The sequence below is a fragment of the Psittacula echo genome, assembly GCF_963264785.1.
Source record: "Psittacula echo genome assembly, chromosome: 9".
Taxonomy (NCBI): domain Eukaryota; kingdom Metazoa; phylum Chordata; class Aves; order Psittaciformes; family Psittacidae; genus Psittacula; species Psittacula echo.
Window position 1 is genome coordinate 23,015,077 of NC_137745.1, and position 21,580 is coordinate 23,036,656.

Sequence of the window (21,580 nt, forward strand, 5' to 3'; positions counted from 1 at the left end):
CTTGTAACATCACAAGAGAAGGTCAGTTTGCTTTTAAAGATGAAAAGTGCTACTAGGAAGTGAAATTGGGATGGTGCCAAAAGCAGTTTGCTAAGAGTTATGGGCAGATCATAGCAGGAAAATGTAGCAGTAAGGAGCTGCAAACAGTCTTACAGGGGCTTAGGCAGTGCCAAGGAGTAAGGAATCCTGCAAGCAAAGGTCTGGATTCAGGCATCTGAAGGGGAGGGATGACAGGATAAAACATGCAGCCTAAATAGACTCAGCATTTGCATCCTTTTACATTCAAGTCAGAAAGTCTAAAGAAGCACTGAAGTCCCTAAGCAGCTGTCTAGTGTTACATTACACATAGGGTTTCTGCCCCAGAGCCTCAGACATTAAGCTTAGCCAGTGAACATCATATTCTACAGGCCAGGTTTACAAGAGACTGAGATTTCTTGACGTGTTTTTGCGCCTGCAGTTATAAAGAGGTACATAGGACCGGGGCTCACTGCCAGCTCTTCAGGAACACTTCATGTTATGAGAATCTCAAGATAAAACTACTCCTGAGCTCCTGAAAGTGCTGGAAACCTGTGACAATGGGTGAACAAGCAAGTCCTATGGCTGTAATGTACGATGGAAGCAATGTGGAGAAGAATCAATGCACTTCAGGGCGGGAAATGTGCCCTTGCATAGACCGTGCCTCCAAAGGAAGGGTGGGAATTAGTCAGAGCCAACCGTGGGCTGGGGTTGGGCTGGATTTCCTTCTCAGTGTTGTTGCTGAGGTTTGAACAGGCACCAACGCGTGATTTGTTGAAGTGAGATTTAATTAGAGCAGCGCAGATGTTTTCATTCCTTTGTCCTATTTTTCAGTAATGCTCAGTTCCCTTCACCCATCGCAGATTAAACCAGTAAACTTCATGGCTCTAACACGACCTGCACTTTTCTGGGTCTGCTGTCTCCCACCATTCCCCATTTAAAAAGTTCAAAGCAAGACAGCTTCAGTAGGGCCAGAAATTGCTCTTTCTGAAGCGCACACTTCATGCTCCCTGGAATACAGCTGTAGCTTACTTAGCAGCTGAGTGTCTCTGTCAGCTCTGCAGTTCTGCATCCATGAACTGTTTAAATATGAGCCTGACCCAGCTCCCAAACACAACAGCAATAAACTTCACAAACCAAAGGAACTGTATCAGGCGCTTCCATCAGCTGTCACATTGCCAAGCAACAACATCCCAGCACCTTATATATTCCCACTTTATTAAAGACAAGTGAAAGGCAGCTTCCTCTTGTGACTCCGGATAATTATGATCTTCAGAATCACTGTGAATTAAAACCTATCACAGTCCTTTTTCTTCATGGGGATGATAACGGATACAATGAGCTACCCTGTGTAAGCAAAACCCTCATTCCCTAAGAGTCACCTGTGCTCACCCCTGAGGTTACAGAGCTGGGTTCAGCACGTCAGTTTCAGCTATTATACAGATGGGTTTGTATTTCCTTATTATGGATAGAAGTGGGTTTGTATTTGGTTACTATGCATACAGGTGGGTTTGTATGCGGTCATTATTGATAGAGGTGGGTTTCTATTTAGCTATTACGGACGACACTTACAGTGTTAATGAGCTGTGGCTCATTAATCCCACCTTCCTCAGCAGGACTCCATGCAGGCAGCAGGCTATAGGCAGCAGAATAGCCACAACCCTCCATCCCAAGCGTGTGCCTTAAACAAAGCAGCCCTGAGAGCAACAGCCACAGGGCTAAACCCAGCCTGGTGCTGAAGGACGTGGCTATGTCCGGCACCAGGGAGCACTTCAGATTAGCTCGCAGGCTGCCTTGCGGTCACAACGAGAGGCCCTGGGGAAGGAGGGTCTGTCACCGCCGCACATAGGCGGACGGAAGCCGAAATGAGAGATGCTAGTGCCGCTGAGACCGCACCAATGCGGAACCCCTCTGACCTCCCCAACATGGCGGCGGGGAAGGGCCCGCCTGCCCTCATCAGCACTGTCGCAACAGCGCCTCGCTTTCGCTACGCTTTACGGTAAGGCCGTAAAGCTGAGGAGAAGGCGGCCGGGGGCGCCATGGACCGGAGGAAGAAGCCGTTGGAGGTGGCCGCCTCCTCGGTGAGTGGGTCAGCGACTGGGGGTGGGGGAACGAAACCCGCCCGTCTCACCGGGAAGGCCTGTCCGGTGTGAGGGCGGCCAGCCCTGCCCAGCTCCGGCGGACGGGCTCGACCGGTGCAGGCCGCTCCCGGAGAAACCAGCACAAGAAAACAAGGGGCGTGTTTTCTGTCCCCCGCTGAGCTGCGCAGTCATTGAAGCAAGTGCTGGTTGAGAGCGTTGTGTCTGCAGTCACGTCTTGGGGGTGTGAGGTGCTGGAGTTGCGGGTTTGGCTCTTTTGCCTTCCTCACCAAGCGTAGGCACCGCGCTCTTAATCTGAGGGTGCTAGGGCTGGATTTGCCCTATTCCTGATGTGATAAAATGGGGGCACGAGAGTGAAGTTGGAGTTGATTCCAGGGAGACCTTAGAGCAGCTCCAGTGCGTAACGGGGCTACAAGAAACCTGGAGAGGGGCTTTTGGCAAGGGATATAGTGATGAGACAAGGAGGAATGGCTTGAACCTGCCAGAGGGGAGACTGAGATGAGCTCTTAGGCAGAAGCTCTTCCCTGTGAGGGTGCTGAGGCGCTGGCACAGGGTGCCCAGAGAAGCTGTGGCTGCCCCATCCCTGGCAGTGTTCAAGGCCAGGTTGGACACAGGGGCTTGGAGCAAGCTGCTCCAGTGGAAGGGGTCCCTGCCCGTGGCAGGGGTTGGAGCTGGATGAGCTTTAAGGTCCCTTCCAACCCAAACCAGCCTGGGATTCTATGATTTCCTCTTTTTCCTAAAGCACAGGAGTTCTGTGTCTTGTCAAATCAACGTCAGACCCTTGGGGACAGCGAGGTGCTGTGCCTCAGTGCTCTCCAGCAGTCTGTTAACAAGGAACTTTGTCCAAACACTTCATTTTTCCAAGTAAAAAGTTAGCGTAAATGGTGAGTTGTTGCATATGGAATATTTAACACTGAGGTTTTGGATGATCACTTTTAAGCAGTGAGGGAAAAGGGTTAATTTACAATACTGTGTATCGTTGTTACAGGGACCTGAAAAGCAAATGCTTTAGTATTCCAAACACTATTAATACCAAAGTCTTCCACTTTCCTGATTTAATGTATATCTGTGAGATTTGTGTTCTATGGGGCTTGCAGGGAAAGGAGCACAACATTCCTCTTTCAGGTGTGGTTTATTAATGTAATCTCAGGATAATACCGAGGCTGGTGATGTTTCCTAATAAAAGAGGATTTGGGCATTGGTCAAAGTGGCAATGCTACTTCTGTATTTATTAAGGGGAAAAAGAAGAAGAAAGAACCATCTATATTAACAGTATATAAACCAGTGGGAAAGTGTATGTGTTTTATAAGAGCAGACTTTTTATCAGTTGTTTTCTGAGGCAGGATTCTTATCTAATGGTTGAAGTTTCCGTTGCAAATTCGGCAGTGTAATTTCATTAGTCATCTTCTATTTGTTTGCCACTGGGAGGCTGGTGGAATCTGTGGAATTATGTCTCTCATTTCCATTATGTACCAAAGGATATCTTTGGGGTTTTATTAAATCCTTAATAATAATTTGTCTTTTGTGGGGTTTGTGTATTATTTGCTATAAACTTAGAGTGAGCTTTGATAGCATCAGTGCTTCAAAGTTTCACATAAAAATGCAGTCAAATGCTCATGTAGCTGTAAATGCCAGATTGTTTAACTAGAAATACAGTTATTTATTACAGTAACTGATGTATAAAAAGTGGGTGAAGTATCTTGGTTATTTATTGGTTTATTTTGCTGTTGCTGTAGTTGGTAGATCTGAAAGCAGAACTCTTCCGAAAGCAAGAGGAGTTCAAGAAAGAAAAGCTCCTGAAAGATGCTGGCGTATTCACAAAGCCCAGGACTTCTAATAAGGTAGAAATATTTTTCCATTGTTGTTTTGATCCTTCTTTCTCTTTAAAATAAGGAAGTTCCTAATCAAATCTAAATCAGTAAATACTCAGAGCTGTGTTACTGCTCAAATGTAAAGATGGTCTTTAAATTTCATTCTCAGGTGAGATTCTTGTGCGTAGCAGAGAACTTGTCTCAGGTGTATGCCCATCTGAATCACCTCATAACCTTCATTCCCCAGGAGCCACAGCTTTTTCAGTACAGGAAAAGATGCTGCTTTTCTTTTTTTTCTCCAAAATTTTGTACTGTTCCCTGAAGGATGGGAGGATGAAAGACGCTTCCAGAATCACTGAACTTTCTTGATGAATGCTCTGCTCTCAGTTCTTTTATATCACAATGCATAATATGCACAGTTCTCTCATATTTTACTCTTCACTGCACATTGGTTTTTATTCACTGTGTAGCTTTCCAGTAGTAGAATACAGTATTGTGCTATATTTGAAGAATAAGCAGCATTTACAATGTTAAGCTGCAAACGGGCAAACTGATTGTATTTTGTATCTAAAATGAAGATAATAGAGAACAGAAACAACTCATAGCTTTGTTATTACTTTAATAAGAACAATCTTGCTGATTACTATTTTGTTTTTACCTTAACATCTTTATCAGAATAGATTTTGTTTGATTTCTAAGTACCTTTTCTTTGCTTCTCAGCCTGTCCTTTACTGTTAGATTGTACTGCAGTCTAATTTTAGGACATACCTGCTCTGTCCTGCAACTCAGCAGGGGTAGTCTCAAGTCAGTCGTGGTTAAGATGTTACTTACAAAGTCTTTCATTATTGATTTGCAGAGTTTACATTGTGGAGTTGAAATATTTTTTATCATTAACCATTTCAGCATTATTATTTACTTATTTATTTATTATTTGTTATAAAATTGTACCCACAGAAACCAAGTATCTGGAACAAACAAAACACAGGAGTTGCAAATCGAGCTGAGAAAGATGCTGAGCAAAAGAAGGAAGAGGAGCAGATACTGGATACATCAAGGTAACTCTAAGGCTCTGTAAGGAAGGAATGCTTTCTAGAATTTGCTTTCCAGTGTTTAGAAAAGCACATAAAGCAAGTTACACGTGTTTTGGACCAGGAGTTCTCATTAGACCAACCAGTAAGACCAGCACTGATCTCATGCTTTTTGCCAGTAATGTACAAACTGGATCCCAGCACTCTCATGCTCTGGGGCTGCCCTCATGTTATCACAGCTCTCTCAGTCTGTCAGGTTTTTGAAAGTCGTCTTCAGAATTAAAAGCCAGGGCAGCAATACATTAGAATTCTATAGCAAAGTGGTTTTTGGACAGAAAACAGCTCATTTTACTTCAAGATTTAGCTCATCTTCTAAAAGGGTGAGTTGTATAATAACATACATGTTGAAAATACGATTATAAACCATATGCTGTTTCTCTCTAAGCAGGTCCTTGCTTTTCGAACTCGTATTTACCATTCCAGAAAAGAGCTCAGGTTTTCTCTTCAGTTTCTAAGATTGAGCATAACTCCATGATCTCTTTCTTTTTTAACTTCCTTCCCTGTAAAAGGGTATTTCAGTATCTCATACCTGCAGATAGCTTCCAGTACTGACTGTCAGTACTTCCAGTACTACTAATTGTAGTAGTTAGAGGTGGAATACTTGCTACAGTGTGTTCCCACATACTTGACTTACAATTATGATTAATTCTGTAACTTCACTGAAATGATTTTCATTATGAACTCAGAAACTGGATATGGGCCTTCAGAAACGTCAGTTAAGCTTCAAAACCAAAACCAGGCATCAGTCAGCTTCTAGTAAACATTTCAAGTGCTCTTGGTACTTTGCTGTTCCATTTCTCTAAGGCTAAATTGGTTATTTTAACTGTGTTTGGAACTGGTGGAATTGCAATGTTTGGTTTGGTTTGCTTTTCTTTTTCAGGAAGAAACTAGAGGAGAAAGCAAAGCTCTATGAGAAAATGAGCAAAGGCAACTTTCCAGGTGAAAAAAAAAAAACTAGTCTAAATGAGGGGTTTTTTTATTTTTTTATATATATATATATATGTACACACATATATAAAACTTGGCTTTAAAGTGCTCCCTGGAAGTTGGTATTTCTGACTGGTGACTCACAGCAGCTACACGATGAATTCAGTGCTTGTCCTTATACATGGGAATTATTTTTTGAGTTATTGTATGAAGTGATTGACATGGGTTATTCTGCTTTGAAAGGGAGGAAAAGTACAGATACTAGAGAAAATGAGATGACTTTCTGAAGGACAGCCTGTCCTAGTAAAGCACGATGGGCTGTTTCACTCACTAAGTGGGTGAAACATATTCTGGGGTTTTTTTAGTATAGAATCTTAGAAAACCAACATGAATTTACTGCCCATTATGCGGTCTTTGTATTGCATTGCTGATGTTGTGTCCTGCATCCTAATTCTTGGACCTTTGTGAAGAGGAGCAGGAGGGCACTCTGTCTGGTCCATGTGTGAGTGCCAGTCGTGCAGTTCATAGTGTTAGAGAATTCTGATCTGTCCCTCTCTTCTCTCACATTCAGTCCCCTGCAAGAAGCAAGAATCCAAATCTCTGTCACTCATCTCCTGTGTTTTCTTTACTAGTGTCCATCTTTGTCCTTGTGACCCCACCACTTTTCTCTGCTTCTCTAAAAAGTGCTCCAGGGGCAGCTTTACTTCTGCTGACTTACCAAGTGTTAAGCATCAAGGAAGTATTTGAGCTGTTCTACAACAAACCCTGTGCTGCTGAACTGGTTAATGGGCAGAGAAGGTTTTAGTGCAAAGACTCGACTTGTTCTGTACTGTACACAAACGATTAATTGCTTTAAAATACCCCAGAACCTCTATTCAGAAATAGAAGTTACCACTATGGAGCTGATTTACAGCTCCAAGTTTGTTCGGCACTGAATGAGACTTAAGTATTCCCTAATAGTGTAGTCAAGGGCATTGCTGGCAGCTGAAAAGCTGATTGTAGCTATTTTGTATTGATTTTGTGCTCAGTTCTCTTCTTTTCATGGCTGTTCTCTTAAGAATTGATTTTCTGCCTTAGATGAAGAAACGGAGGATTTGTACCTAGTGGATTTCACTCAGAAGATCATAGACAAACAGCACGAGGTGCAGGAGCTGTATCAGAGCGAAGCTGCTGGAAAGACTTTGGAAAAAGACACGGATGATGAGGATGCTCAACCTGAAATGGAAATACCACCACCTGAGGACCCAGATGAAGAATGGTTGGTACTAGGGGTTGGGCTTGGCTGTCCTGACTTTTCCTTCCCATGTGGGTGACACTGCAGTAGAATCTACATCTGGGATTTAGAGAAATAGCAACTGGGGAGATGTACTGGGAGATGTCATAATGTTCTCTCATTCTCTTGCATGGTTTTTGGCAGTTCTGACTGCAATATTGATACAATTATATACTTTGGAGCCTTGAAATGTACTTCAGCAAAACTTGGGGGATTATTGTATCAACCTCTATTTGTGTGTGACTTACGAAATAAGCAGTCATTTTCATTGTGTGACCTCCTCTTAAGAGAGAGAAACACTGATTTTCCAGCATCACTTCCACTGTTTAACTGCAGCATAGCCAATTGCCTGTAACAACTGTCTGTGACATTCCAAGGAGCCACTAGTTTTTCATCCAAGACATTTGGGATGGTTATGAAACAGCTCTGACTAAACATTTTCCTTTCCCATTTGTTCAAAATGTTTATGGAACAAAGATTTCTCATGATCAGTTTAAAAGAGCATTAACAGATAAGAAACAGAGCCCCCCCTTCAGTATCTGGTTTATTAGGCCAAGATCAGATTTGCAGTGTTTCAGAATGAATTGGAAGAGTGAATCCAGCAGATTGGAAAGCAAATACACCCACTCCCAGCATCCTGCTGAAATTCAGGATGAAACTATCTATTAGCAATGGGCTCAAATTGATTTGTGCTCTCATTGCCTTAAGGTATCACAAATTACCATTCACATGGTGCTTTTTCACCACTGCCTACATCTCACTTCAGTGACATGTATTATTATCAATATACTGTCCATCTCAGTGAGGCCAGATCTTAATGAGGATATTTGGGTACTGGCATAGTTAATGCTGATTATTCTGCAGCTGTAGTTACATCTTTACTATAGAGAATGTAGATGTTTTCCTACTAATGTTACATTATAATAAAATCCAAAGAGCACATGCTGAGCTGTAGATATCCTTAGAAATTATGTAAAAGCCTTAACTTCCTAAAAGCACAGATCTTTACAAGTTTGGGTTTTGGGAACCAGATTGCCAGTCATACTTTTTCAGGTGTAGTATTAATTCTTTAGACAGGATAATTGAAGTAGCTTGATGCTCAAGAACTTCCTGGCATTACAGCACAGTAAGTACAGCTCTTAACAGCCTTTCAACAGCTGTGAATTAAGTGTTCAGTGCTATAAATAATAAGCAGCACAATATGTGCTTCAAAGGAACATTTCACTTGCATTTTAGTCGGCCTTTGTTATGGCAGTTGAATGAATGCTATCAGCCTACTCTAAATGAGCTTTAGACTGATAATTGAAGTGTATTGTAGCAATTTCGTATCTGTAAGAAGTCAATGCCATGTCATTATTTTCACCATGGGAAGCAAGTACCAGGCTCAGTTTTATTCTGGTGTGAAAACTACACAATGTTGTAACTTTTGACTATTTTTTTGATGCTATCTTATTGCCAAGGGAAATGCTGGCTCAGAGAGAGAGGGATGAAATGTCTGTGATAAAACTGTCATATGCCCTATTCAGAATGTAGCCCCTTGTAGTCTGTTGGAGAGAATGAGTGGTGATGAATTCTCTTTGGAAAGTGCCACTGCTTCTATCTTCTGGTTAAAGAGCTCTGCACATAGAAGTTCTGATTCAGATTTCCTTTGCTTTCATTACAGGGTTGATTATGTTGATTTCTTAGGCCGATCTAGACGATGTATGAAGAAGGATTTGCCAGGTCTACTTAAAATGGATCAGGAACTGCAAGGGAAAAGGTGTGGTTTCTCTGATGGAAGTGCATGCTCCTTGCATTGCTTAACATGCATTTTTTAACAAGAAGGAAATGAGGCTGTGCTTTGTTAGCCCATTCTCGATACTGAATTACTGATGCTACTGCTTTCTCTTGATTTACTTTAGACAGACTTCTGGTTACAACATTGTGCCTTAAAAATAGTATAGCTGCAGAGAAATTGTGCATGACTGATTTGATCAGAACTTCTCATTATAATCCGTATGTTATTCCCAGGCTTCTGCTTTATTTCACCTTGGCAGCTAACCATTTGAAATATATGGCTGGTGTATTGGTTTGGAATAGCAACAGGATGGAGACCATGGTTCTCAAATAAAAGCCCAAAGGAAGTTATTAATAATCTTCTACAGGAGACTTTTTAATGTAAATGCTGATTGAATGTAAAATGTCACTTACGGAGCATAGTATTGTGTTTGTCTTCACCATGTACTGTAGTCATCAATGTGGCATCCCTAAATGGTGCCTGCAATGATCTGTGTTTTGTAACAACTGCAGGAGTGGATCAGACCCAGTCACGCTTTCACTGTTTGCTACTGTAAAACTCTGCAATCCCTACCTTTTATTTTTAATTAGACTAGTTCCTGATGGGAATACTCTGTTATCTGAAGACATGAAAAGAGAACTTCAGAGGCAGCAGTGGGAAAAAGAAGAAGAAGAAGCCCTCAGAAAACCCATGGGACCCATACATTATGAGGACATTCGAGAAAATGGTATGCTTCCAAACTTCATATCACTTCTGTTTATATCCCCAAGGAGATCAAATTTAGAGAAAGCAAGGGAAAGTTACTTCTTGTGCCTACATGGCAAAGTGTAGGTGTTAAGCCACACATGTGTAAAACCCATTCAAATTACCTCTACATAAATCTAGATTTATTTTTCCTCAAATGTATCTTTCAAATGTCATTCCCTGCTCCTGTGTTCTCCTTCAGGAAGCCTCGCTTCATGCATCATCTAAACCAAGCCCTTTTTAGCCATCTAAAACTAATGCTGTGTATGTTGGTGGGGGTAATTCTGTGCCTGAAAGCAGGGTGCGTGATGCTTGGAGTTACTGTCAATTATAAATGGAATGTAACTTAAATTTATTTATGCTCTTTGCAGAGGCCAGGCAGCTGGGTGTTGGGTACTTTGCCTTTTCTCGTGACAAAGAACTGAGGCATAAGCAGCGAGCAACACTGGATATGCTCAGAGAGCAGGTATGAGCTTAAAGAGCAAACTCTGGTATGAGGGTATCCTGATTTCAGTGGTCACTGGTTTTGATTTGTTGCGTAAGTCTTATATTCGATGGTGCCTACAGTTGACTCAAAAAGTATTTGGTCTCTTTCCCTGTTGAAGCATGGTACTTGGTAAGGATTGCTTTTAGTTGTTTACTGAAGGAGGATGTAATTGATTATAATAACAAAGGAATATTAATTCATATTTTTCTTTCCTTTTAAGACACTTGATCAGAGAACTAAACGTGAACAGTTGAAGGAGAAAAGGAAGGCAGCTCTGGATGCAAGGCTGTCTAAACTGCGAGCACGGAAGGTTAAAAAGTTAAGGGAAGCTGGATTAGAGGAAGAGGCATTGAAACTGGAGAATGGAGGTATGATCTGCTGCCTGTTTAAGTTAAACACTTGCTATTTCAGCTTGTACTTGATGGACAGGCATATTCTAATTGATTTAAGTTTGGACATTCAATATATTGGTATGATGTGTTCTGTACAGTATAACCATTAAGATAGAGTTCAGATAATTGTGTGTAGATATAAAATCATGCCAGAAATAGCTTAATAATGCAGGTAGAAATACCGTATGTAGACTGTAGGCTTTTTTGATGCACACCTGACAGCAGGAATTACGTGGGTTAATTCTGCAGGTTGAGGTTAGAAGTGCTGAAATCTTCCTGGCTCTTTCTTAAGATGAAGTAGAATCAAAAGCAGTGACAAGTTAATTTTGATATATCCAGTCCTACAGTTTCAGTGCAGTCTGAAAATTGGACATGCAGCTGAGTTTTGAATCTAGGATGATGAATTGGAGTTCTAATCCCATCTCTGCTCTGTCTCCCTTATGACACTGCTGCTAAATGTGTACTGTCTGTCTCCCACTGTAAAATGTTGCTAATATTTCACTGTGTCAGAATTCTATGCAAGCGATTAACTGGGAAGTGTTCTGGAAATGAAGAACAGTCCTGTGCCACTGCTGTTACTGTTGTTCAGAAGAGCAACACAAACCATTTTCTCCAGTAAATGAAATGGAGATATCACACTAATGTTCTTATTTTTTTACCTAAGTTTTTGGTTTCAATACAACACTTGGCACATTGCTTTAGGGGTTATTAGGCAGTAGATTTTCAGCAGTATTTTTGATACAAGTAGAAAGCTAATGAAGTGTGTCCTGGTGGATATGTTTGCTGGTATCTGCCTCTTACCCATTATCTTTGCTGAATTAATATGCTGTAATTAGGGGGGAAAAAATCACCTCCCTACTCAGATGCATTTCATTATTAGAATGAAATTAGATAACTAGTGTGAGCTCTATAAATGCAAATAACTCTTGCTTCCTGTTTCTTCTATGAGGTTCATGTAGATTTTATCCTGTTGTTCACAAACACTACTCTCTCTTTCTGTAACATAGAGGTTAAAGGTGCCACTGATGAACCAGAAGCTCCAAGAGTTCCTGCAGCAAGTAGAAAGGTAGAGGTTGTCATCCAGGAGAGAAGAGATACAAAGCCTGGCGTGCCTCACGTCCGAGAGTGGGATAAAGGCAAAGGTAAGGAGATGTAGATTCAGAAACACTGCACACTGCTGCTTTCATGTCCATTTTGTATGGTGAGACTGAGAAGCAATTAAGTAAATCTTTGGAGTAGGCTTTGGGGTTATCTTTTTAAGTGTGATGACCTTGAGTTGTCACTCCATTGCAGTACTTCAGAAGAGGTTTTAACAGAAGTCAGCAGCTGTTACAGTAACCAGAATATCTACCACTCTTGTTGAACTTAAGAAGTTACTGGTTTTTGGCTGTGCCCACTAGAGAGAATCTCATCACCATCTTCTAATAACTCAGCTCTTAATGCTCTGATTGGGTTTCTATTTTCTATTGAGACTCATCTAACTGATCAGTTGTTTTATGTAACCAATGACCACGTTGTTAAAGGATCTTACAGTGACCAGGATGAGTTATGTAGAGCATGGTTTATCTTTAAATACTCAGTGCTTTCATTCCTGCTCTGTAAAGAAAGTGAACTGTCAGCTCCACCAGCAGTCCACTCCTAGGTAGAAATTAACTTCAAATGGTTTTACACAGCTGCATCTTCTGTTTGCTGATTTCTTTTCCTTCCTTTCTCACTGATCCCCAGGCCCTGAAATCTATATTCAAACTACCATTTTTCTTTTTTTCTACCAGAACTGATGTTTGGACAGTGGTTGAAGAAACAGGAAGAACTCAGAGATGAGCGAGACCCAGAATTTGCACCACCTTCTGCATACTTCCTGGGACAAAAGAAAGGTGGTGATTACAGAAGGCAGAATTCAGAACCAAATGACACCTCCTCTGAAAAACTGGAACCAGAGACAGCACAAAACTCAAGGATGCCATCAGTGCAGGCCAACGGCAGCAGTATTGGAGAAGGGCCACCATCCATGCAGGCTTACAACAGCAGTGTTCGAGATGAGTCAGCATCAGCAGAGCCTTGTGGCAGTAACACTCAAGCTGTGCCATCATCGGAAGATGACAGCAGCGATGATGAGGATATGCCACCATCAGCACAGGCTTATGGTTATGGTGCTCGAGGTGTGCCACCACCAATGCAGGCTTATGGCTATGGTGCTCCGCATATGCTGTCATCAGTGCAGCCTTATGGCTATGGTAGTCATGATGTGCCATTTCCAATGCAGCATTACGGCTATGGCACTCCAGGCACGCTTCCACCAATGCCAGGTTATGGCTATGGTGCTCACAACATGCCATTCCCAATGCAGGCCTATGGCTATGGCACCCAGGAGGCACCTCCAGGAATGCAGCCCTGTGGCTGCAGCACCCAGGGTGCACCTCCAGGAGTGCACCCCTATGGTTGCAGTGCCCAAGATGCGCCTCCAGGAATGCAGCCCTGTGGTTACAGTGACCAGGATGGACCTCCCGGGGTGCAGCCCTGTGGTTACAGTGACCAGGATGTACCTCCCGGGGTGCAGCCCTGTGGTTACAGTGACCAGGATGTACCTCCAGGGGTGCAGCCCTGCGGTTACAGTGACCAGGATGTACCTCCAGGAATGCAGCCCTGTGGTTACAGTGACCAGGATGTACCTCCCGGGGTGCAGCCCTGTGGTTACAGTGACCAGGATGTACCTCCAGGGGTGCAGCCCTGCAGCCACAGTGACCAGGATGTACCTCCAGGGGTGCAGCCCTGCAGCCACAGTGACCAGGATGCAGCTCCAGGGGTGCAGCCCTGCAGCCACAGTGACCAGGATGCAGCTCCAGGGGTGCAGCCCTGCAGCCACAGTGACCAGGATGCAGCTCCAGGGGTGCAGCCCTGCAGCCACAGTGACCAGGATGCAGCTCCAGGGGTGCAGCCCTGCAGCCACAGTGACCAGGATGCAGCTCCAGGGGTGCAGCCCTGCAGCCACAGTGACCAGGATGCAGCTCCAGGGGTGCAGCCCTGCAGCCACAGTGACCAGGATGCAGCTCCAGGGGTGCAGCCCTGCAGCCACAGTGACCAGGATGCAGCTCCAGGGGTGCAGCCCTGCAGCCACAGTGACCAGGATGCAGCTCCAGGGGTGCAGCCCTGCAGCCACAGTGACCAGGATGTGGCACCTTCAGTGCAGCCCAAAAGCAGTGATGCTCAAAATCAGGAGACACTTTACCAAAGTCTAGATGCTATGCTGTCGTATTACAGACAAGTGACTCGAACTGAACAAAACACTAAGCAAGAGTTGTGATGTAAAGAACTGAAAGAGAATTAATTACCTTCTGGGCAAGAATACTATTTTGCTGCATCTGGGAAAAGTAAGTTTCTGTACGTAGATCAAAATAAACCTGGAAAGCAAAGCTAGTTTACATCACAAGTGAACTTCTGCCCTGCTGCTGGTTCTTGTTATTAAAATTACATGAGTTTTTGTGCAGTAATTAGTTTAGTACATATTTAATTTTTACTCTTTGCCATTTACACAGGAACTTTGCAGTATATTAATGTCTTTCTTTCAAAAGACTAACTCTCCTTTTACTCTGTTGCTCCCCAACTTCTGCTCTGGAGGTACTATGTGTTCAGTTCTATCTGTAGAAATGGTATTTAAAAGGCAGGTTCTCTGCTGCTAAATACAGGATGGTTTTATGAAATTTATCTACTTTAGGAAGTGCCGAATATTACCTAGTAAACAGCGGTGTGCTGTACATTCCTAATGGCTTCTGCATTCCTGAGATCTGTGTGTAACTCGTAATTCTGTGGAGCGAAGTGGAGTGGAGAGAGGCATTGCAGAGATCAATAACTAATGATGGTTAGACTACAAATAAATGCTTCACTAAAGCAGCAGTTTTGACACCTGAAATTACTGGCTCGCTGTTTCAGAAAATGCTCTCTTTTGTCATCTGTTATATTTATGGCTTTATTTAATACTTTTTTTCTAAAACCTGTGATACTGAAGTCATTATATATAAAAGCAGCCTAACCACTCCATCAAGCTTTTATTTCAGACTGGAGAATAATGCCTGTTTACCATGTAGAATACTTTTCATTTCTGAAGGTAATTGAGACACCACTGTTTGCATTTTAAAAGCTCACACAAGGATAAGGCCTAGGAAAGCAGGTTAAAATGGGCAGTGTTATACATACAAATGTGTATATTCTGTTCTCTATTCCCACCTGTAGTACTGTGTCCAGCTGTGAGGGTAACAACACAAGAGGGATGTGGAGTCCAGAGGAGGCCACAGAGATGCTGCGAGGGCTGGAGCACCTCTCCTATGAACACAGGCTGAGAGAGCTGGGCTGGGTCAGCCTGGGGAAGAGAAGGCTCCTGAAGGGGAGACCTGAGAGCAGCTCCAGTGCCTAAAGGGGCTGCAGGAAACCTGGAGAGGGGCTTGGGACAAGGGCCTGTAGGGACAGGCCAAGGGGAATGGCTTTAACCTGCCAGAGGGGAGACTGAGATGAGCTCTTAGGCAGAAGCTCTTCCCTGTGAGGGTGCTGAGGCGCTGGCCCAGGGTGCCCAGAGAAGCTGTGGCTGCCCCATCCCTGGCAGTGTTCAAGGCCAGGTTGGACACAGGGGCTTGGAGCAAGCTGCTCCAGTGGAAGGGGTCCCTGCCCTTGGCAGGGGTTAGAACTGGATGAGCTTTAAAATGCCTTCCAACCCAAACCACTCTGGGATTCTATGAAGCTTTTCCGTTTGGGGGCCCATTCCTGACGCTAAGGCACAGACTCAGTCTCTTACCACAGCAGAGCTCCCCTCACGCCTTTACGGGAGCCTCTGCGCACGGCGCGGCTCACACAAGAGACGGGCGCATGCGCACTGCTCTTCGCGCGTTCCCTTCAGGCGGCTCTGCCCGGCCCCGCCGCCAGCGAGCATGCGCCAGCGCCGCTTGTAACCACGGTGGGGCAGCAGAGCCCAACCCTTGAGGACGGCAGCGGCGGGCCCGGTGGAGCGGGATTGATGCCCCGTCCTCGCCTGTGAGCCGGGGGCACCGGGCGGGCCTGCCCTGCCGAAACGGGGCCTCCTGTTGGGAGAGGAAGAATGATATGTGCCCTGAGTAACAGCCACCCGCGGAAGGTAACACCCTCAGCCCTCTAGAAATAGCTTTCTAACAAGGCAGACCCTCTTACTAGCACCTTGTGCACTGACACCCATCATCTGCAGCCTCTTCCCGATGAGTCCAGAATGTCTCTTCAGATCTACCAGGCAGCTGAAGTGCCTCACCGCTTACAGAAGCAATTCCCCTGTTGCAGGCACCTTTCCTGACAGAGGGAGTAGCCTGTACCCCACCATTACCAGTCACTTAGGTAAGAAGGGATGTGAACTCTTTCCCACTTAACCGGTCCCTTGGGAACATCACATTCCTTCCTTGACATTTCCAGACCCAGTGTACTGCTATCCATTTCAAAAACTAAGTTATAATCCCATAAGCATTGTTACCATCCTTTCTCCCACCCAAAGTCATTGTTGCGGGTGTAAAGGAGCTGTGATCTTGTCCGTATGTGGAAGTTCAGGGAAAACAAGGCACAGGGCAAAGGTAAGTGTATGTTCAGCAACTGCTGGGACTATAGGGTGCTGCACCACAGGATACTTAAGTAGTAATATGAAAAGGAGTACTGTTTTGGATAGGGTTGACCCTAAGGTAATGACTTTGCCAGTGATGGAAGTACATCCCAACCTTTTGTTTAGAGAAAACTTCCAGCTCTTATGGGAGCAGCTGCTGGTACAGTCACACCTTGGACAACTGCGGCTAAACCGAAACCCCCAGGTTAAAACACTGCAGGGTTTAACACTCAGGCCCTGTCAAAAGAGCAGAAGTTGAAATGGATCCTCACAAATGACTACCAAACCAGCAGATGAACTCAAGCTGCGTAAGTCACAAGAGGTCTTCAGTAATACTTTCCAGTACAACACAGTAATGCCACTCTGCAAACAAAACCTACAGGTAAAGAGAAAATATCACATCTTAACAAAAAAGGTTTATTCCAACTACACAAAATGTACAATGTTTCCCACATGACAGTGAGTTTTCATGACTCTCTGAAGCTGCAGATCCATTGAGTAACTCAACTGCTTCTTACCCTGCAGTTTGGTCAAACTACTTTTTGCCAGACTTCTTTATTCCACCACTGGCTGCCAAAAGAAACAACACAACTGGTTAGACAACTGTTATAGAGCTTAGCTACAGATTCAGTACCTCATAAAGACAAAGCCCCATTAGACTGCCCGTACAGCCCAGATCCCCACTGGTGAATTGTTTCTGCATGTGTTACTCTTCTGGGTTTGTGATCTCACACACTTTACTCTGAATAAGTAACTTACTTAACATTAGAAACCAAGTTTCTCCCAGAACCAAATATGCCCCATAAATCTACAATAGAACTAAACATTTCAGCAATTCTTTTGTTCCTCCATTGTTTGTTTCTTATGCAGGAAGAGTATAGTCTGCTTAAATTCAAGGCTAAAGCAGTAAAAGCATCACCATCCCTACAGCAACCAGAACCCTCAGCTGGGATCAAAGTTCTATGGAAGCAGGTACTGGAATATTCCAGTTCTCTGGAATTAGCTGTTCTCTGCAGTCCCTATTATTGAAGAGGCTAAAGCAGGGTGAAAGAACACAACATAGTAACACAGCAAAGCTGGTTTTTTACAGCATGTGTCGTGTGTGAGCAGTGGAAAGCGAAAATGAATGGCAAGCCTACAGCAAGACAGCCTGCAAGGGCTGGTGGTCAACAACAGACTCCACACTGCAGCATGATTCTAACATGCCTTGCTGAGGCTCTTGGGAACACCCTACCCCTCCCACAGTAACATAATAATCAGTGTCTGCCTTGGCAAGGACCAGGTGACTGAAATTCAGACTAGAAAAAAGGCAGAGTAACAACGGCAGGAAAGATCTATGAAGAAATCCATAAGCTGAGGCGCCCTATGCAGAACAAGTTTGGGATGGTAAGGACACAGAGGGGAGGCTCAGTGAATTGTTTTGCACTGGTCTGTAACACCAAAGGCATCCCAGGTCCCATGCCCTGCACATCTTTTGTGTGCTGATAAATCAGAGGAGGTAGATCCATTTGAGATAAATAAACAAGAAATATCCCAAGTCAGTGGGACTGGTGGCACTCCTTCCAAGAGCACTGACAAGCACTAAAAATGCAGAACTGCTGGCTGAGACTTGAAACTTATCATTACAGCCACTATGTCAGAGGGCTCAGACTGCCAGCACAGCTCCCACATACACAAAGATTCATTCCTAAAGCACTGGGGAACTACAGTCCATCAAGTCTGACCTTAATCTCTGAAACAGAGTCTGTAGCACAGAAAATGGATAGGCACAGTCCTGTGAAAGGTAACAGGACTCCTGGAAAGAGTAAACCCTCCCTCACTGACCTGCTGGAACTCTGAGGTTATCTCTTAAGTGTATGGATAAAGTGAATCCAGGGGACTTCTTATTTTCAAACAGTGCCTGATGAGATTCCATAGCAAAGATTGTTAGTGAAATGGAGTTGCTACGGGATTGCTGGATGGGCTTTCAAGACTGAAAGCTTGCTAAGGAATAGGAAAGCGTAAAGTTTAATGGTCTTCACAGAACGGAAAAGTTATTAGGTACACTAATGGACCACAGGTTAAAATCTCCTAGAGGGAATAGGCAGGGAGCACCCTAAACAGCCCTAATCCCACCACTGCAAATGCTGGAGGAGTTCAAAACAAATGCAGATTCACACTAACATTACTTCCTACTGTCACTACCTGAGAGAAAGACTAGTCTCAAGGCACCATCAGGATGCACCCTGCAAGCTTTCTTGCCACACTGATTTCCAGTCATGTGGGTTTTTCTGCCAGGAATTGACTGCTCTGGAAGAAATTCATCCTCTAAGAAAACAAGTACTGGATTTGTTAAACTTCCAGGACTGTGGCAAAGCCTACATGTTATGTATCCGAACAGAAAAGGATGCTACACTAAAAGAAGAGTAGAAATGTCTCTGCACCATTCCACTGGAGTAGGTCAGCATGCCAGACACAGTTATACCTGTTAAACCAGGCCCCGCACCAGTCTTTGGGGGATAAAACTGCACAGTGAAAGAAATAAATTAGCATCTATTTGTTACTCATCACCTGCACCTGCCACCAACCTGCTGGAGGGTGTTAAATAACCCAGAGGTTATGTTTGTCAGGCAAAACCATTACATTTGAAGCCAGCAAGCCCTCTGCTTTTCCTGTCGCATGGCACCTCACTTACCAAGGGGCCCTTTTCCAGCAGCCTTTGCTTTCATCTCCTCAAGTTTCTTTTGTTCCTCCTTCTGCTTCTGTTTAAATGCCAGATCTGTCTAAAGAAAATAACAATGGTGTTTGGTACCATCTTTTCCCCCAAAAAAAGATTCAAAACCAGCTCACAAGCAATGAGAAACAAACATAACGTTCTAACAGCTACAAAAACCTGACTGAACCGATACAAGATGGCTCAAACCTAAATAAGCAAAACCTTGCACAACCATGACATCTTTTTGCTGTACTAAACTTTGTGTTTGATCTTTCAGAAATTAACCCAGCTTCACTTCCCATAGCATCATCTCATGCTGCCCTTCAAAAGATAGATGTTTGAGCATTTATGAATATGCCACCAGTGGTACTGGGAGCCTGGTGCACAGTGCTGGCTAACAATAAAATTTGGATTATATGGGATTCAAGCAAAAAAGGTTGCTTTTACCCCAAAAAAAAGTATTAGTTAATAAAGATACTTTCATTCATGTGTCACTGTTTTCCCTGGGTTTAACACATTTGTATCAGTTCCAAGAAATCTAACGAGACCATTGGCAAATTGTAGGCAGAGCAGCTGCTGAGCATCCCTGCTGGAACAGCCTCTGGAATTCACAAGAGCTCAGGCATACTCTATCCCTTAGATACATACTCCTCACAGATACCAGGGCTGCAAAGTACCATGGTCCTTTCCCTTGGCGCTCAGGATTTTGAGGTAACTAAATTTGAGGACCTTGACAACATATTTTTACAGATTCCTCACCAATCCAGCCCATGGCTCCATTACCTTTATATAGCTGGAAAGCTTTCCTCATTTTAAGTTAAAGCTTCCTTTGCTGCAATCTAACCCTGTTACTTCCCCTGTCACATAGAGCAGAATATTCTGTTTCTTTCTCCAGATTTTCCAGTAGTTTCTTTTCATAGAGCCAATCACAGAATCCCAGACTGGTTTGTGTTGGAAGGGACCTTAAAGCTCATCCAGTTCCAACCCCTGCCATGGGCAGGGACAGCTTCCACTGGAGCAGCTTGCTCCAAGCCCCTGTGTCCAACCTGGCCTTGAACACTGCCAGGGATGGGGCAGCCACAGCTTCTCTGGGCACCCTGGGCCAGCGCCTCAGCACCCTCACAAGATAAAAAATAAGCTGTGTTGTCTGGCAGTCAACCAAGGCACTAACCAAAGCATTACTTAGACTCCAATTGATCACAAAACCCTGCAAAACCCCACTCAATGCATCCCTGCAGTCCAACACAGACTCATTAGTAAGTGCACTGAGTGTGGCACCCCAGCAAGCAGCACACTCACCTTCCATCATCTTCCAATGTCCCGATCCTGCCTCACATTTGAGCCCATTACATGAGCTAGCACCAAGAACCTCCTATCTGTTCTGTGTGCTCCTCACACACAGAGCACTGCCCTGCTACACAACAGGATTTCCTTTATTTGCTGCAGTTTTACTAAAATCCATCCTGGCTATTATTTTTTACATTCTTATAATTTGCTTCCTGCAAGCACAGAGTTGGTTCTATCATTTCTCTAATGATAAAGTTAACTTAGAAAGCTATGATTTCTTTCTTCCCTTTTCAAAGTAATGCCATTATTTGTCTTTTTCCAGCCACTGGTGCCTCATCCATTCTCCATAACCCTCAGAAATAACAGCTTATACCTGCAATCTGATCCCTTGTATTTAAGTATCTCTAACATGAGGTTCACTAGTACCTTATTTATTTAAACCACTTTAGAATCCCCAGGTTTTCTATCCTTGCTCAGGCTCTTGTGACCACCCCGAACTACGAGACCCCAAATCACAGCCCAGGGACACTCCAGCCTTCACCACGGCACCAGGCTCCTCCGTTAGCCAACACTGCTGCGTCCACCGTGAACACAGACGGGGTGTCAGCAGGAAACAACGGAAACCGGTGGCCGCGGAAGGCAGCACATCATCCCCCGGTCTCCCCTGCGTGAGTTTTACCGTCAGAACGACGCTTCATAGAATGTGTATTGCCACGGAAGGCTGAGCCGAGAGGCAACGTGAAGGTCTAAACAGCCTCAACACACGCGCGGCTCCGGCCGGTGCCACAGGCCCGGTACCGCGGCCACCCACCGGAGCTCACCCACCGCCCTACCTCATCTAGGTCCTTCGACTGCTTCTTCGGCTGCTTCAACGGCTTCTTCTTGCCGCCTGCAAAGAGAAACGAGATAGTGAGGATCGGGGAGGGAGAGAAGGGCAGACGGTGCCGGGAGCCCCGGGCCCAGCCTTACCCTCTCGGCCCGACATGGTGCCCGCTCCACTCCGCCGCACCACCCCCTGCCCGAGAGCTTCCGCCTGTACCGCGCGGCCACCGTAGCGCTTCCGCTGCCGCTTCCGCCTCAGCCGCCGGGCCGGGCCCCGGGCAGGTAGGAGGTGCTGCGGGGCTGGGGCGTGCGGCGGGGCTGGCAGCGCTTCGGGCTCCTCAGGGGCGGCTGCCCGGGGCCCAGGCCTGGCCCAGCCCGGCCGCCGCCGCGCACAATGCTCCGGGTCGCCTCTGGCGCTGGAGGGCGCGGCCTAGGCCGGGGCAGGCACTGGAGCCCCCCGCGGCGGAGCGCTCCCTCCTGCGGGCCGCCTGCTGCGGCGGGGGCGAGACCGGTGTCGCTGCCCTGGCCTGTGCGTGGCGATTAGAGGCGGTCTCTCCG

The 21,580-nt window shown here is 44.9% G+C and overlaps 2 protein-coding genes across 2 annotated transcripts; one reads left to right on the plus strand and one right to left on the minus strand.

Annotated features, from left to right (window-relative positions):
- Positions 1-2,002: 2,002 nt before the first annotated feature.
- Positions 2,003-14,023, plus strand: CCDC174 (coiled-coil domain containing 174). The gene is made up of 11 exons (XM_080625586.1): positions 2,003-2,096; positions 3,851-3,955; positions 4,880-4,980; positions 5,894-5,952; positions 7,018-7,198; positions 8,877-8,972; positions 9,581-9,717; positions 10,106-10,200; positions 10,442-10,589; positions 11,621-11,755; positions 12,386-14,023. Exons 1-11 carry the CDS (start codon positions 2,055-2,057, stop codon positions 13,912-13,914), a joined length of 2,628 nt encoding a protein of 875 aa, XP_080481712.1. The 5' UTR covers positions 2,003-2,054; the 3' UTR covers positions 13,915-14,023.
- A 2,591-nt stretch (positions 14,024-16,614) lies between these two features.
- On the minus strand, positions 16,615-21,516 carry TMA7 (translation machinery associated 7 homolog). The gene is made up of 4 exons (XM_080625628.1): positions 21,170-21,516; positions 21,034-21,089; positions 18,893-18,980; positions 16,615-16,788 (listed from the first exon to the last, which is right to left on the minus strand). Exons 1-4 carry the CDS (start codon positions 21,183-21,185, stop codon positions 16,754-16,756), a joined length of 195 nt encoding a protein of 64 aa, XP_080481754.1. The 5' UTR covers positions 21,186-21,516; the 3' UTR covers positions 16,615-16,753.
- Positions 21,517-21,580: the final 64 nt, after the last annotated feature.